At 40.6% G+C, this 14,708-nt stretch overlaps 1 protein-coding gene across 2 annotated transcripts in view; it reads left to right on the top strand.

Moving 5' to 3' along the window:
• Positions 1-14,708, top strand: part of arhgap10 (Rho GTPase activating protein 10) — a 45,258-nt gene that overhangs the window by 18,758 nt on the left and 11,792 nt on the right. The window contains exons 15-20 of one of the 2 annotated variants that reach the window (XM_046415496.1): positions 3,041-3,125; positions 5,114-5,172; positions 6,651-6,756; positions 9,105-9,264; positions 11,521-11,662; positions 14,150-14,315. In XM_046415496.1, coding sequence (XP_046271452.1) covers positions 3,041-3,125; positions 5,114-5,172; positions 6,651-6,756; positions 9,105-9,264; positions 11,521-11,662; positions 14,150-14,315 — 718 coding nt within the window. The remainder of the gene's footprint in view (positions 1-3,040; positions 3,126-5,113; positions 5,173-6,650; positions 6,757-9,104; positions 9,265-11,520; positions 11,663-14,149; positions 14,316-14,708) is intronic. The other variant, XM_046415505.1, reaches the window with a different exon arrangement.

Here is a 14,708-nt window from a genome sequence, read left to right as displayed (position 1 = left end):
TTCTTCCAAGGAATTGTATTTACACAAAGAGATACTTGTAAGAGCTGAATAAAGTAAAATTTTTAATTTAAATGCCATCGCACCATCTCTGTGATATTAGGTTGCCCGTAGTCTGACTGTCAGGGCGATATTAAAAAGACAGTGAATGACAGTCAGCCTATAACTCAGCTGAACCATGTCTCTCTAAAATGCAACAAGTACCAAGTGGGTGTATCTTTGCCTTCTCCCCTTTCAGTTTTATGTCTCCCAGAAAACCATACAGGCTCCCTCTCATCCATGTCTTTGCATCTCTGGGCTTTGTTAACACACCACTAAGACTATCATGTGCCCCTGTCTGTCAGCCGTCCTTCTCAATTTCCTTTACACCTATCACTTTGTCTTCAATCCCTTCACACTCAACTTCTTTTCTGTATGGCTTGTCCTCTGTCCTTTCCATTGTTCCCTGTCTGCTCTCTTGTTTCCTGCATCTCCAGCAGACGCAAGCTCACTTTCAGCTCTGTGTTCAGAATGACAACAAACTCAGGCAGCAGCCAGCCTGTCTCAGCCTCCCAGCTTCACGCTGTAGACTCTATTAACACTCTGCTGCAGCATGCTAAGAAGTTTCTCTTATGTGCGAATATTTAAAAAAGAAAAGAAAAAGAAAAAGCATTTATCTGTGGTCGTGACATTGCAGATATTACTGTGAACGAGGGTGTCATACAGCAATTACTCGCACTTTAATATTTGCAAATGTTTGCTCAATATATTTTGCTCAATATATGGCCATATAGAGTACAATACTTGTGATAGTTTCATTAATCAGCATTAATCTTTTTTTTTTCTTGAAGTTACTAATGCGTATGACAGAGATAGTTCTACTTCTGTACAGACCAACACATTCACAAACATTTCATGCATACAACAGTTAATAGTGAGTGGGTGAAGCAAGCTTTAAACCCAGAAGAAAGACTTCGGATCCTCCCACTCCTCCTCCTTTTCATCTCTCACCCACCGACATGGCCAGAGTCCAATCAAAGAGGACAGAGCGATAGAAATCGAGGCTCCCATCATATTACAGTACAAACAAAGAGAGCGGCACCTATTGAATGTCAGGCAACAATATAGCAGGAAGAAGACTGTAAAAGTGAGCTGTATTCTGTCCGATCTGTCTGTTGTACAGTACGAGGCAGGGGAGTGTATGATGTTGCTGAGTTAGACTTCTTAGTTCTATAGATATAATTGCAGAGTGAGGCAAATTTGAGGAATGCTTTGAGATGTTTCCAAAGAACTACTCAGTGCATCCAACGTTTTCACTACGTCAGGCAGAAATGACCACTGAAGCATTAAACAATGCATGATGTGTCCAAAGGTGGTGGTCCATTTATTCCGGAGGGCTGACCAGATGCTGAAAAGGTTTGTCTTAAATATGTGGCTCTTGTCAGCCTGGGCCTTCTTAGCTGGTGGTTTCCAACCTAAGGGGTCAGGACTCTCCCACCAGGGTTTGCAAGACAAATCTCAGGCTCAGTTTATGCTCAAACAGAACTAGAATTTCAAAGGAGGAGTGCTGCCATAGAGTGGGTGTGAATGTCAGTGTCGGGAAGTTGCAGAAGTGGTCAGACGCAGACTCCACAATGGGATGTCAGAAAATTGTAAGGGCAAGGGGTTTCTGAAGCTATTTAACCACCCAACAAGTTGCAGCTGTTGAAGCAAGTTGAAGTATACTGACGGCTTAAGGGGCCATGAGATAGCCCGCTGATTAAAAAGATAGGAAAGGGGAAAAAAAACAAACTTGAACTTGCCATAACTTTGGGATTGCAAATACATTGCTACTTTTTAAGGCACCTGTGTCAAACTTAAGGCCTGGGTGCCAAATCCAGCCCAGCACCTCATTTTAAGTGACCAGCAAGAGCTTGCAAAGAATATAATTACATATAATATAATTGTATCTAACAACACAATTCTGTAGCTGAGAAAGTCAGTTTCATTGTGGTTGAAATGCAGCTTCACCTTCCTTTTACCAGTTGGCATCCGCCTTGCGTCTTGGAGGTGTCATTTATTAGTGTTCCTCTAGTGGGAGTGGATTTGTATGGCGAAATGTTTTTCTGCATCTCAAGGGTGTTGTGGGAGCTGTTTTAACCACTAGTCTCAAGTCGCCGCATGTTATGGTAATGTCCTCAGGAGCTTCATTTAGCTAACATATGTAAAATAACAAATAATTACACCTTTGAACTTGCTGCTACATTGTGGTTAGTAGTTTTAGAATCAATACTAGTCCATCTGCTGCTACTAGATTTGTGTTTTTCATTCTTGAACTAACCCAGTCTGAGTCTGTTTGTGTTAGACGACAGAGCTTATGCAGACCCCATCAATCTCAACAGAGCCACAGTTTTGGCTACAAACACTGCACAAAAGCATTTGCTTTCATAAGCTGATATTGGGCAGGCCATTTTGTGGACAGGGCATGTGGAGAAAACACACAGTCCTGCTTTGCTACACTGCTTGGATGAAATCATAAAAATGAATTTCTCAGTGACACAGACCACTTTCCACCCTCGAAACTAAAGTCTGTGTTGTGACCTGAGCCCTGTACAGTACATATGTCGAACTCACAACACTTTACTGACACTTTGCACTTCCACATCCTCTGTAATTCATCAGAGGTTACTTAAGGTGTGACTAAAGCCCCTGAATTTTCAGCACAACACAGCCCTGGAGTCCCTGTGGAGCCAGTGAAGTAGTAAGGGATTAATTAAACTTGTAATGAGTATAGAACCAGCAGCCCTCTACAGAAGCTGTAGCTTCCTTCCATATCCACTGGGGCTCGACTCGACCCCCAAGGCTAGTAGCGCTGCTTTTATCCTCACATGGCTAATTACAAGTCACATATTTATATTGCGTATTTGGACTTTCTAGGCTACACACAAAAATCACAGAGAGTCTTTGGCAGTTTAATAATATTAAAAAAAAAGGGTAGTTAGTTAGTTTGGTTGTTTTGTTGTTGTGAGTCAATGGATTTCCTAGGAGGAAATGAGAATATGTTTTATGATTGTGATTCATTCAGATGAGAAGAGCAGCGAGGTGGATCTGTCTACCAGCGAGGACTGGGATGTCAAGACAATTACGAGTTCACTGAAGCTTTATCTGAGGTAAGGACCCGTGGGATGAGAGACGCACACACGTGAACAAATGTAAACCATTCCCAGCTGCAACAATAAGTTGATTAATCGGTCAGTCAGTTGACAGGAAACGAAGCGGAAACTAATTTGATAATCGATTAATTTGTTATTTTTCAAGCAAAAATGCCAAAACACCTTGAGTCTTTACTTTGTCACATGATTATAAAGTGAATATTGTTGGGTTTTGGACTTTTGGCTAAATATCACGAGCAGTTCTTCACCTTCCGACCGTCTGAAATTTGAAAGTGCCGTTTTGGTGACATTTTGAAGACAAAACAATAACAATAATTAATTAACAATAACAATGTTAATTTTCTCACGACGTGTCCAGCCTCTGTTGCGATCGGTTTCACTCTTACTATCGCTCACAATGAAAGTGTTTGAATGAACATCCTGAGTAATGAGATCCGTTAAAATCATTTTGAGATGTGGGTTTAGTTTGGTAATGTGTTGTCCTTGTCCTTTTGGTGCAGAGAAAATGTGATATGACTTGATTAGTCCAGAGACACCTGCTCTGGGTCCGTGATTGATCATTTTGATTCATCTCATACGCCACAAAACTACATTATGTAGAGCTGCTATGTGTCAAAGAAATCTCCTCCTGACCTGCAACAACCACACTTGAGGGAAGATTTTTATTCATGCATCCCTCGTTAGATGAATATGATAGAGTTGAGTTGAGTATGAAGCATTTACTCTCAACTCTGTCTTTTTTTTTTTTTTTAGAGTTTCTGAGTTAATTATGCAAAGTGCCTTGGTATAATTAACTCCTTGCGAGGTCACATTGCTTACAGTATGCCTATTCCACGTTCACCAGCTGCCTCCAGGTTGACAGATAGTGTGGGTGAAGTTCAAAGATTAAAAATGTAGTTTTTGTTTGCAAGAAGCTGGGACAGTTTCATTTAAATGTCAGTTTGTTTGTCTTTTTTTTTTTTTTCTTTGTAAATGTTAGTTAGCAGCAAATTGAGCTGACTTTGCTTATTCAGATGAAAGCAAAGTTGTGGAATTTCCCTGACAAACCCAGTGAAAATACTCAAAATAAGCTGATACATACAGTAGATGTTTTGTTAGCAATGAGTACTGTCAGGCTCTACAAAAAAAAAAAAAAAAATCATTCTCTTTAACTTGCACATCATGTTTGTTCCTGCTCATTCTGCTCTAAAATGTTATTGTAAAAGCTTTAAATATACCAAAAAAACAAAATATCATTACAATCAAAATATTGTCAGTAATTGCCAAGAAGTCAACTAAAGAACGGCTGTATCAAAGCTGCTGATATGCTATTTAATTTCTCTCTAATTGTCACCACCGTGAACTCCATGAAAACCATGAAACTGTGATAGTGGTTTTGCATGTAGGCACTGCTGTACATCACGGGAGTTAGAGAATCATCCATCCAACAGTATTCTGATCAGGATGTGAATATCAAGTCCTGTTCAAAGCTGTTAATATTGTCTTGTGGTGGGTTGACCCTTGTTGACCCTTTAACAGCAGCTGGTTGATGAGATGCACCGTGGCTTGTGTCACACTCACAGTTTGAACCACCCCAAAAACTTTACTGTGTGTTAATCAGACACTGGTTACCTTAAGTTTTAGTAATTTAAAACCTTGTTTAAGCTAATGTAGCTTATCCATGTTGTTGTGCTGAGTCCTGCTCTGACTTGTCTTTTACTTTGTGTCTGGCCTACTGCAATAAAGCAGGGTCAATCTCCTCAGTTTCCTCTGAGGCTAAGTACCTCTGGCCACTGGCCAGCTGCAGTGTGAAAGTACCTTCAGATGAACTTGGTTATCTCAATGCGTGGGCCATCTAATTCCATCCCCTGGCCTGACCACATTAATCATTGCTGTGTGCAGACCCTATAAAACAGTGTGCTGGCTATTTCTGTCCCCTCTCGCTCACTTCAACTCTCACTTCTCCATCTCCCCCCACCCCTCTTTGTCTCGCTATCTCTTTGAAGGAGCCTTCCTGAGCCGTTGATGACCTATGGACTTTACAAAGAGTTTATTAGCCCTGCGAGTAAGTTTGACCACCACTTAATTTTAAAGCATACCGTAAGAAGACAACAGTGTATACATAGATATATTAATCTGAAATGGAGTTCCAATCAGTTTCGGCCCTTGAGTCCAGTGTTTAGTTATTCTTTAGTGAGTTACCAAAACATGCAGACAGTTACCAGGTGAAGTCTATCAGCAGAAATGAAGTATAATATTGTTTTCTTTAGCTTCAAATCAGCTAAAACTAAGAACTGTGTTTTTGTGTGCCTTTCATATCGACAGAGTTAGCAGCTCTTCTTCCACAGAATCTGCCATGCTGCACTGCTGTGTTTATACAGTAGCCCAGAAACAGTGAAAAGTTTTAAGCTTATGTCTTCCTGCTTGGTTTCAGTAATGTCTTACTCACTAAGATGTGTGGAGAAATGTGAATATGTCTGTTGTTGATTTCTGGTGAATACAGATGACGTACAGTGGTTGACCCAAAAAGGCTTTCAGGTGATGCTAAGTTAGACATATGCTTTCGACACTTCAGACTGTTTTACAACCATGTTTCTGATTTCTGCCCGTTTCAACTTCCTGCTAAAGTCTGTGGCCAATTAACCCATCAAAGGGTAAAGCTAAAAGGTTTAAAATGATAAATAGGCTGTAATTTGCATGCCCTCAAATGGTCCAGTGAGTGACCTTGAACAGCAAAAAAAAAAAAAAAAAACACTTTTTTTTTCGCCCACATAACATCATTTATGTATGAAAGGTTTTTAAAGCAAGCCAAACTTGAATCTTATTACAACAAGTGCTATAATTGGATCAGGTTGACATTTTTATCAGGCGCTCGCAATGCCCTCATAAGGAGGGGGGAAAAATGGATTAGCAATGAATATTTTTTTGATGGATGACAGCATCCATAAGAAGCTTTTTTTCCATGTTTAAATCCTTGTCGTTCCCATAGTAATGATATTTTGTGTGTCTGGGTATGTGTGTGTGTGTTTGCGCGTTTGTGCGTGGGCGGTCAGATGCCCATGTGTGAGGAAATGTTTAAGAGATGATCTTGGGGGTTTTAACACAACCCTTTTATACGGTAGCGACAGTAACGTAAAGCTATCTCCTTCGCCAGCATAGTGGTCCCTGCTGCCAAATTCTGGGAGGCTTCAGACCATATATCACTATCACACCTCTTCTTCATTTACTGAAACTGGAATCCATCATCCTCTAACTCTTATACCTCAGGGTGTTGGCCTCTGATTTTCTGTCCTTGAAGGTCCACTAACTTTGCCCAATTTTTGATTTTTCCAAAATGTACCCAATAGCTTTTATTTGGAGTCTCTGTTTCTTAAACTCCATACTGTGCTGTCTGAGTGTACGATGTGTAACATCATTTTTTTTTAAATTTGCTAAGCTGTACAGTATTTGATTGCAGCTGCATTGGCTCTTTGCCACCTGAGGAGCACAGGGGAAATCTTTGTAGTTTAATGTGAGTGTATGGCTGCTTCTGTGTTTGAACAGAGGGCTGTAGTCCAGAGTCTCGCATCCAGGCCATCCACTGCCTGGTCCACAAACTACCGGAGAGGAATCGACAAGTCCTCGGGCTGCTTATGAAGCATCTGGCCAAGTGAGTGTTCATAGTTCCTTGGTCATAGTTCACCCAGTCTCCACCCCCTCTCTCTCTCTCTCTCTCTCTCTCTCTCCCTCTCTCTGTCGGTTCTCTCTTTCTGCTCTTCCTGTCTGTCTCCTCATTCTCACTCCACATGCTTTTTCTCTCTATCTCCCTCACTCCCACTCTCTTCACTCCCCCTTCCCTGCTGTCACTCCATCTCCTCTCTGTCTACTCAGTGGCTGCTGGGCAAGAAAATTGATGCTGCCAGCATAACATTTTCATGCCTTTTTCTTGGGTCATATTGGTGTACATTTAAAGTTGTGGAAGGAGGATTGTGCGCTCTGCCGTACCTGTTCATCATACCGTTGTGCAGCTCACCAGTGAACAGAAATTAAATGGCCTTCTCGAATTAAGCCCTCTCCAGAGATTACTCTACACACCCATGGATGGAGCACTATTGTGGATCCATCCATTTGTAAGATTAGATAGGAAGAAAGATTTAAGAAATAATGTTCACTAACATTACAAGGTTTTACCTCAGCAAGCTTTTTATAAACTAAATATGAGCAAATTGAAGATAAGTAAATAATCCCTCTTCCCTGAGGCAGTGAAAGTCTTGTGGATCTTATTTCATAGAAACCCGCTGCAGAATCAGGCTCTGGTAAAAAGGCAGCGCTATTGAAATTGAATTTGGATTATCCAGCGTGAAATTCTCCAGACTGGAGAGACTCGAATATTTTTCTGAAGTTGGCGTCTGTGCATGTCCTGCAGGGGAAGGAAGCAAAGCCAGAATTTCACACTGCTATCTGAAATGGTTTCAGAGATGTTATAAATGTGAGTTGTCACCAATGTTTTTGTCTTCAAAGGCATCCTTTGAAGCTATTTAAACTGTCTCTCTGCAGATGCACTGCATATCATCATATTTTGAGTGTGAAATCTCTTCACCTGTCCGTAACTTTCTCTTCAAATAAAGGTTTTCTGCCTCCACTTGTTTTGACCTCCTAAGATAACGTTTCATCGAGTGAACGTGCCCTGATTTCAAGAATGATCTAGAAGACTTTTAATAAAAGTCATTTCTCTATGTGAAATGTCATTATTGTGTTGCCAAAATAATCAGAATACACACCTGCAGAAGTATTCATAGTTGTGTGGAATTGATAAGGGAAGCCTCATCAGGGACTTGTGTGTAACATTCAAAAGTCCTTATGCAAAAATGCTCTCATTTGATTCAGTGTAATGAATTGTGAAGACTAAACTGTACATGTAGGACAAGTTAATGTTTGAATTTAAGAGTGCTGGCTAGGATTTTCTACACCTTGCTATTATGTGCCAAAAATGTAAAATGTCATTAGATGAGCTGAAAATCTCTGATTTTTATTTGTCATTTTGTCTCTAAATGCAGTAGCTGCTTTATATGTATTCACAGTGTTCAGTGCCTCTGCGATGTGTGAAAAAAACTTAAATTTAACTTCAGCCAAGAAAACATTCTGTTTCAAATGTGAGAAAGTAATAGAAAAAAAGATCAAGAAAAGATTCAAAGGTATCCGTAAGATAGCAACATCTCACTGTATTGCTCTTCTGAACATTTCATGCGTTTGCCTGTTATAGGATGAAACAGTAAACACGTGAGACATACTATATATAGACAAAAGTATTGGGACATACCTCTTTGATAGATAGATACATTATTGATCCCGAAAGAAATGCATAAATGGGCAAATATTCCCACAGGAACAAGATTGTGTGGGAAGCTTTCCCAGAAGAGTGGAAGCTGTTACAGCTGCAAAGCTGTCTGTGTGTTTAGATTGTGATGTCATTAAAGTCGTAATGGTCGGATGTCCCAATACTTTTGTCTACTTAGAGTACTTGCAATGGTTTTCATCTGCCTTGTCTAAAACAAAGACCACCTCTCTCTTAACATCATATAAACTTTTTGAATTTTATGAAATGAAACATCTTGAAACACACTGTTGGGAGTAAATAACTTTTGTAACAATGCTTTTATTATGTGATGAGTGTAATGAGTGCAGATATTATTCAGGCCGTCATCACCAAACTCAGTGGATCACAAGACGAGATGCTCCAAGATCTGACTTAGCAAGTCTTCTAAACAGTTTGCATGGGAAAAACCTACACTGTGTGTAGCCAAACCTTAGTTGGCTTCATTTTCTTGTTTCCCTACATAATTATCTTTTCTATTTATTTTCTAAAGTGTTTACATAGCTGGTTAAATCTTAATCATATAACAAGAATCAGACAGAATCAGTTAGTACGGCCTTATTCTGTCCAAAATAACATTTCGTATCAGTGAAGTTGAGTTAGTAAGTTTAAGTAAAACAAGTGCAATGTTATGTCTTCTTCAGTGTGGCGGCGCACAGTAAACAGAATCTGATGACCGTGGCCAACCTGGGCGTGGTGTTTGGTCCCACATTAATGAGGCCGCAGGAGGAGACTGTCGCTGCCATCATGGATCTAAAGTTCCAGAACATTGTGGTGGAGATCCTCATTGAACACCATGAAAAGGTAATGCTTAAGACTGACATTTTGTAGTATTTTGCAAAGCAATGCACCTTAAACTGAACACTTCATGAAAACCTCCTGTCAACTCATCACTACATCTTCCAGTGACAGTAATTGCTATCATTACTGTAAGAATGGAAAGTCTTTCCTCTCCTTTCTGTTCTGTTTTCTCTCAAAAAGTCTGCAAAATTCTCTGGATAATTGTGTTTCCACTTGGCCATCCACAACCATATTAACTCAAACCTAAACACCTCAGGCAACACAAGGTACAATGATGGCACCAAATGAAATCTGAATTAGGTGACATGACATCAGTAAGCTGGCCACAGCACCTTTGTCTTTACCAACCCGGGTAGCATGTAATTTACCTGATACTGAAGGATAATAAATGTGCAAGTGAAGCAAAAGTTCTAATGTTTTTAAATCCTGGTTTCTTGACACTGAATGCTTTTTTCACTAATGCTTTGAAGTGTTTGCTCTTGAGTTTGGATTTGGCAGTTACTGTCTGCACATACTGTACTGTACCTGACACCAGAATTTCAGTCAGAAGCTCAGTCAGAGTGCATGTGATGCTCTTCTCCTCTGGAGGTCATGTTTGTCAAGGGTGTATAGACTTGTGTATGTTGACATAGAAATCTTGCCAAGTTAAATAATTGCTACTTTGTATTCTGTTTGAATGCATGAACCAACTTAAACCCTTGCGACTGCATACCCTTCATTCAGTTATTAATATACTGAGGTGCTAGACAGCAGTTCATTATCTAGAATTTTTTAATCTGACCAATAGGGGGAGCCCCAAGAGCTCATACCAGGAATAAACACATTTATAAGGCTTGTCTTCATTTCCAGTAGCTTGATTATTTTGGAGATTATCATATACATTTTTATTGTATTTGTTAGCCCCTTTTGGTACCTAAATACATTTATTTTTCTCATGAATTGTTTCATAACCTGTAGTTCATGGCATCGTCTAATCTCCCCTAGAATGTCCTTGATCAGTGTCAGTCCTCAAAGAGGATAATTGTCCGTGTCAAAAGAGAAAAAGTGTAGAGATTAGTTTTCTAATCTATGTGGAGCAGCGCTACACTCTGCTTAGAATCAGATGAAACCAGGAGATTTCAGTGATTTTTTTATTTTTCTTCCAGCTTCATTAAATGGAAGAAGATGTGTGTTGTGACTAATGTCTCCACCCAAGACCACAAATCTAAAATGGGTGTGACAGAAAAACTGTAGTCTGGTGAAAACCAATGGGGTATACAAATGTGCTATAATAACACCAGCAGCACCATGTACACTGCTAGTCCTTGAGACAGCCCAGAGGTGTCCAACGCTGTCCAGGTGATAAAGGATGTGGTGTTAGAATGCAGCAAGAGCATTTTGGAAAGTACAACGTGATAGAGCATGGGGAAAGTTGAGCAGACAGACAGACAGACAGGCATTAACTTCCCTCACAGCTCAGTCCCACTCTAGACTGTTGATACCCCCAGATACCAGCAGTAGACTCTGTTTTACATTCACCTCCATCTGCTGAGAGAGGCGAGAGGGAGGCAGCAGAAACTCTCAGCCATATCAGATTTCTCACTTTTTCTATCTGCCTTTCTCCTACAAACTTTCTCTCTCATGCCCCCTCCTCTGTGTCTGCCTCTCCCGTTCACACTCTGTCTCACTTTTTCTGCCACTTTCTCTCTCTCTCTCTCTCTCTCTCTCTCTCTCTTTCTCTCCTCCCTTCCCCATCTCCCTCCTCTCCTCGTCTGTGATCCTTTTCGGAGGCTCTGCTGAGACTTCCTCTCCTCTGCAGTCCTATTCTCTTTTAACTCCACATCTGAAGTTTATATGTAAACATGGCCCGGTGTAAACAGACTGCGCCAGTTGGCCAGTCCTCCTCGCGTCCAAACCCTGTTTATTTTACCCTCCGCTCTTTCAGAGAGTAGGTCAGTTTCTCAGAGGCGAAATGTCACCTTAACCTAGAACCAGATTTCTGGATGCGATGTGATTGTCTTACATGTAGAGCAGCTCTTGTTTATTTTGGCACAAAACAGAAACTTCTCACATGCAGTTTTTAGGGTCCAGTCAATGAGCTGCTCAGCTTTCCCTCGGAGCACATGCCGTGGCTGCAAATGTCCTTTTCCATTCATCTACTGCTTTATAAAGCCATTCAAAATGCTTTCACTGAGTGAGGTCAGTTGAGGACGTGTTGCTGCTGTTCACTGAGTGTCTGCACTGTGTCTTGGTAGAGACTCACTCATATTGTGTATTCAGATTTTTGCAGATGCTCCAGAGTCATGCCCTCTTTCACCTGCTGCCCCAGTAGTCTCTGCTCCCACAAGGCAGTCCAAGAAGCTGAGTCGACATAATCGACCCCTGGCTGTCTACAATCCACAAGCCTTAGACATTCAGAATGGTAAGAGACATAGACTTGTACACCTTGTTATTTTCACATCCCTGAGCATATTAAAAGAACTCTGTTTACATTATGAGATCATAAATAATTAGCATGATCGAGCATGATTTGTCCTCCCTTTTTAGATCTAGTAAGTAACATACACATTAATTCATTTACAGGGATAAATATGATTGATAATTTTTGCACAAATGATTAATTTGTAATTAATTTGTTTTTTTGGTTTTTTTTTTTGGTTTTGTTTTTTTTAGTTAATGCTACTAAATAGGCTACGAACTCTTCCTTGCGTGCATTAGTGACTGAAGTCAAATGATGCAGGTTACTACGAAACAAGGGAACGTTACCAATGTTCAGGCTCAGTTCTGCCTGCAAAATGTTGCCTCACCAAAGGCAGTTTACAAAGACTGACATGTCTATGACACTGCTAGTTCTCGTTATAAAAATTTGCAGCATTGTAACTGTAGGTAATCTTAATCCATGTCTAAAACAATGTTTTTGTACTGATGTTTAAAAGGGAATGGGATCCCTGTAGTTAGCTACCAAGGTTGTCTTGAACCATGCTGTTTTCACTTTTTTGGGGCTAGAATAACTGGATAGCCGGCTAGTCTTATTATTACACATACTGTCATATTATATTTACTCTTTCACAACCATACACAATGTTACTGATTTTGAATCTTACCAGCATGAAGTTAGCTTTCCGGCTCACAGATGAGCCAAAGAGTTCTGCGAGCTGACCAGACTAGAAATATCTCCCGCTACCAAGGTTACTGGAGCGGTAAACATTTCCATTGCACAGGAACCTTATGGGATGGTACTGATTGTTCCAGGTAGTAGTCAAACTCACAGGGGTTGTCAGGGAAACTGAGTAACTTGCCTCAGTTGACTGACTTGCAAAAACTTTCTGATCTTACTTTTTTTTTTTCTCTGTGGCAAGTGAACATGGCACAAGCATGTCAGATGGTTCTGGCCTCCCTGTTGTCTATTAGTTCCTGATAACTGACACCTCGTCTGTCATTATCACAATCTTAATTTAAGGCACAGATGAGGACGGATATTTCACTTGGACATAATGCGATTCCGATAATACTTTGTTAGCTAGCGGTATCTCCAGATGACCAGCTGAACTCAGTTGCCCTCGCTCCATAATACTGCGTGGAGAGATTTGTATCTGTGACTTTGGGCGCCCTTGTTTACCTTACAATGCTTAAAATTCACTTGAGCTTCCTGTGATGATTGACGAAATGGGAGACAGTGAGAGGAGCCCTCTTCTGTGCATCAGGTGAGCTCATCGTCTCACCTGGTGACCCAAACTGTCCAACTCTGAAAATTTCTCATCTGTGGCCAGCACAATCCCCACAATACAAAAGGAATCTAAATCTGCTTACCAGATTGCCTCTCTTTACCTCCCTCTCACCAGCTTTTACCATGGGGTATTTTAATATCAGGGATCAAAGGCATAATCCATTTTTAACCTCTTGTCTTTTATATTGGGCCCGTGGGTTTTAAAGTAAGTTGTCTCAGCATCCAGTGTAATAAACAAAAAAAACAAACAAATTTAAGCAAGATGAAGGGTGGAAGAGAAACGAGTGGCTGTGTGTGCATGAGAGTCCACCTGTGCTGCTTGTGTCTAATATCCCTGCACATGTGACAGCACACTACTGACAAGGAAGTACATTATCAGAGCATTATGTGTCAGGAAGTCATGAAACAGTGCAGACAAATTGTATTTTTCAGTACATGATTTCAGATCAGTTCAGTTCAGTTGCATTTGCTACTGATTAACTTAATTCTGCAGTAACTGCTTTTGTTGGCCACTTGGGGGTAGAAGTAACAAGTTGTGAACACAACACTGACATATCAGCAACTTTTAAAACGTATGTATGCGTCTGCACAGCCTTTGAATTAATGGGTTTCATGTATGTTGTACAGTAACCGGTAATGCTACAGTTGCCTGCATGGCCATGTGGTCTGCATATTGTTATGTTTGGTAATAATTAGACTATAAACACCAGCAGTATTTCAGTACAGTTTGTATTAAATGTGGGCTTTTGGTTTAAGTGCTGTGGTGTTTGTTGGTGAAAAGAGACAAAACGCTCCAAACAAACTTCTTTTTTTTAAACATCAGCAGTTCCTTCTGTGCGTCTCCCATCTCCCTAAAGCAGGATCTTCACTTGACAGTAAAATAGAAATTAAAGAGCTTCCATCTCCCTAGTGTTTCTTAGGCTCCTGTGTGTGACTACAGAAGTGTATTATTATGAACAATACAAACTTGGTTTTAAGTCTCGCCTGTTTTGACAGCAGTTTGATTTCTAAAGTCCCCTGTTGATGCCGCATTGCCTTATGTATTGATAAATTATTCAGCTGTTCTATCAGGCAGGCTATCATCAGTAAGCTGGAATAGGCTGTAACTTTTATAGTAGCATAAAGTTAATGAAAAGATTATTAAGATAATTGATATAACAAACACTGCTTTTTTCGTCTAAGTGTCAGCAGTGGGAGATAGTTCCAGCCTAACTACAGACGAGACATCAATGGGCAGCAATGAGTCTGTATCGTCCCAGTCGTCGTCCGCCTCGGCCTCAGAGACGCCTACTGAGAGGAGTGACCATGCCCCGCTTAGCACCAGCCTCAGCTCAGGCAGCAACTCCAAGTGAGTGGTTCACTGTGCTTAAGTCCCAAATCAATATGCAACTGTGCACCACTGAAAATGCAGTTACTGGGTGTGAAGCAAGTAGATCCGCAGTACAGCAAGTCATAAGCAAAGTCTGCGCACTGTATGGATTTCAGATGGAAAGATTATAGTCTTTCACTATTTCGGCATTACGCCATGCTCACAGATAAACTGTCTAAAGAGTCAGCAGTGTTTGATTTGAGCATGTTGTTAAGTAACTGGTCTCTGCTTCCAAAACGCGACTATCAGTCTGATAATCAAACCGACTCGACTTTTCGATTCACTTCATTCATCCGCTAAATGATTAGCCGAATATGTCGCACATGTATGTGGATCTGAGCTACAGAGCTGTGACTTCAAGCAAGAGCGCTT

This window comes from Scatophagus argus, chromosome 2 (assembly GCF_020382885.2).
Source record: "Scatophagus argus isolate fScaArg1 chromosome 2, fScaArg1.pri, whole genome shotgun sequence".
Classification (NCBI taxonomy): Eukaryota; Metazoa; Chordata; class Actinopteri; family Scatophagidae; genus Scatophagus; species Scatophagus argus.
Note: the sequence above shows the minus strand (reverse complement) of the source record. Positions and strands in the feature narration are given on the sequence as shown.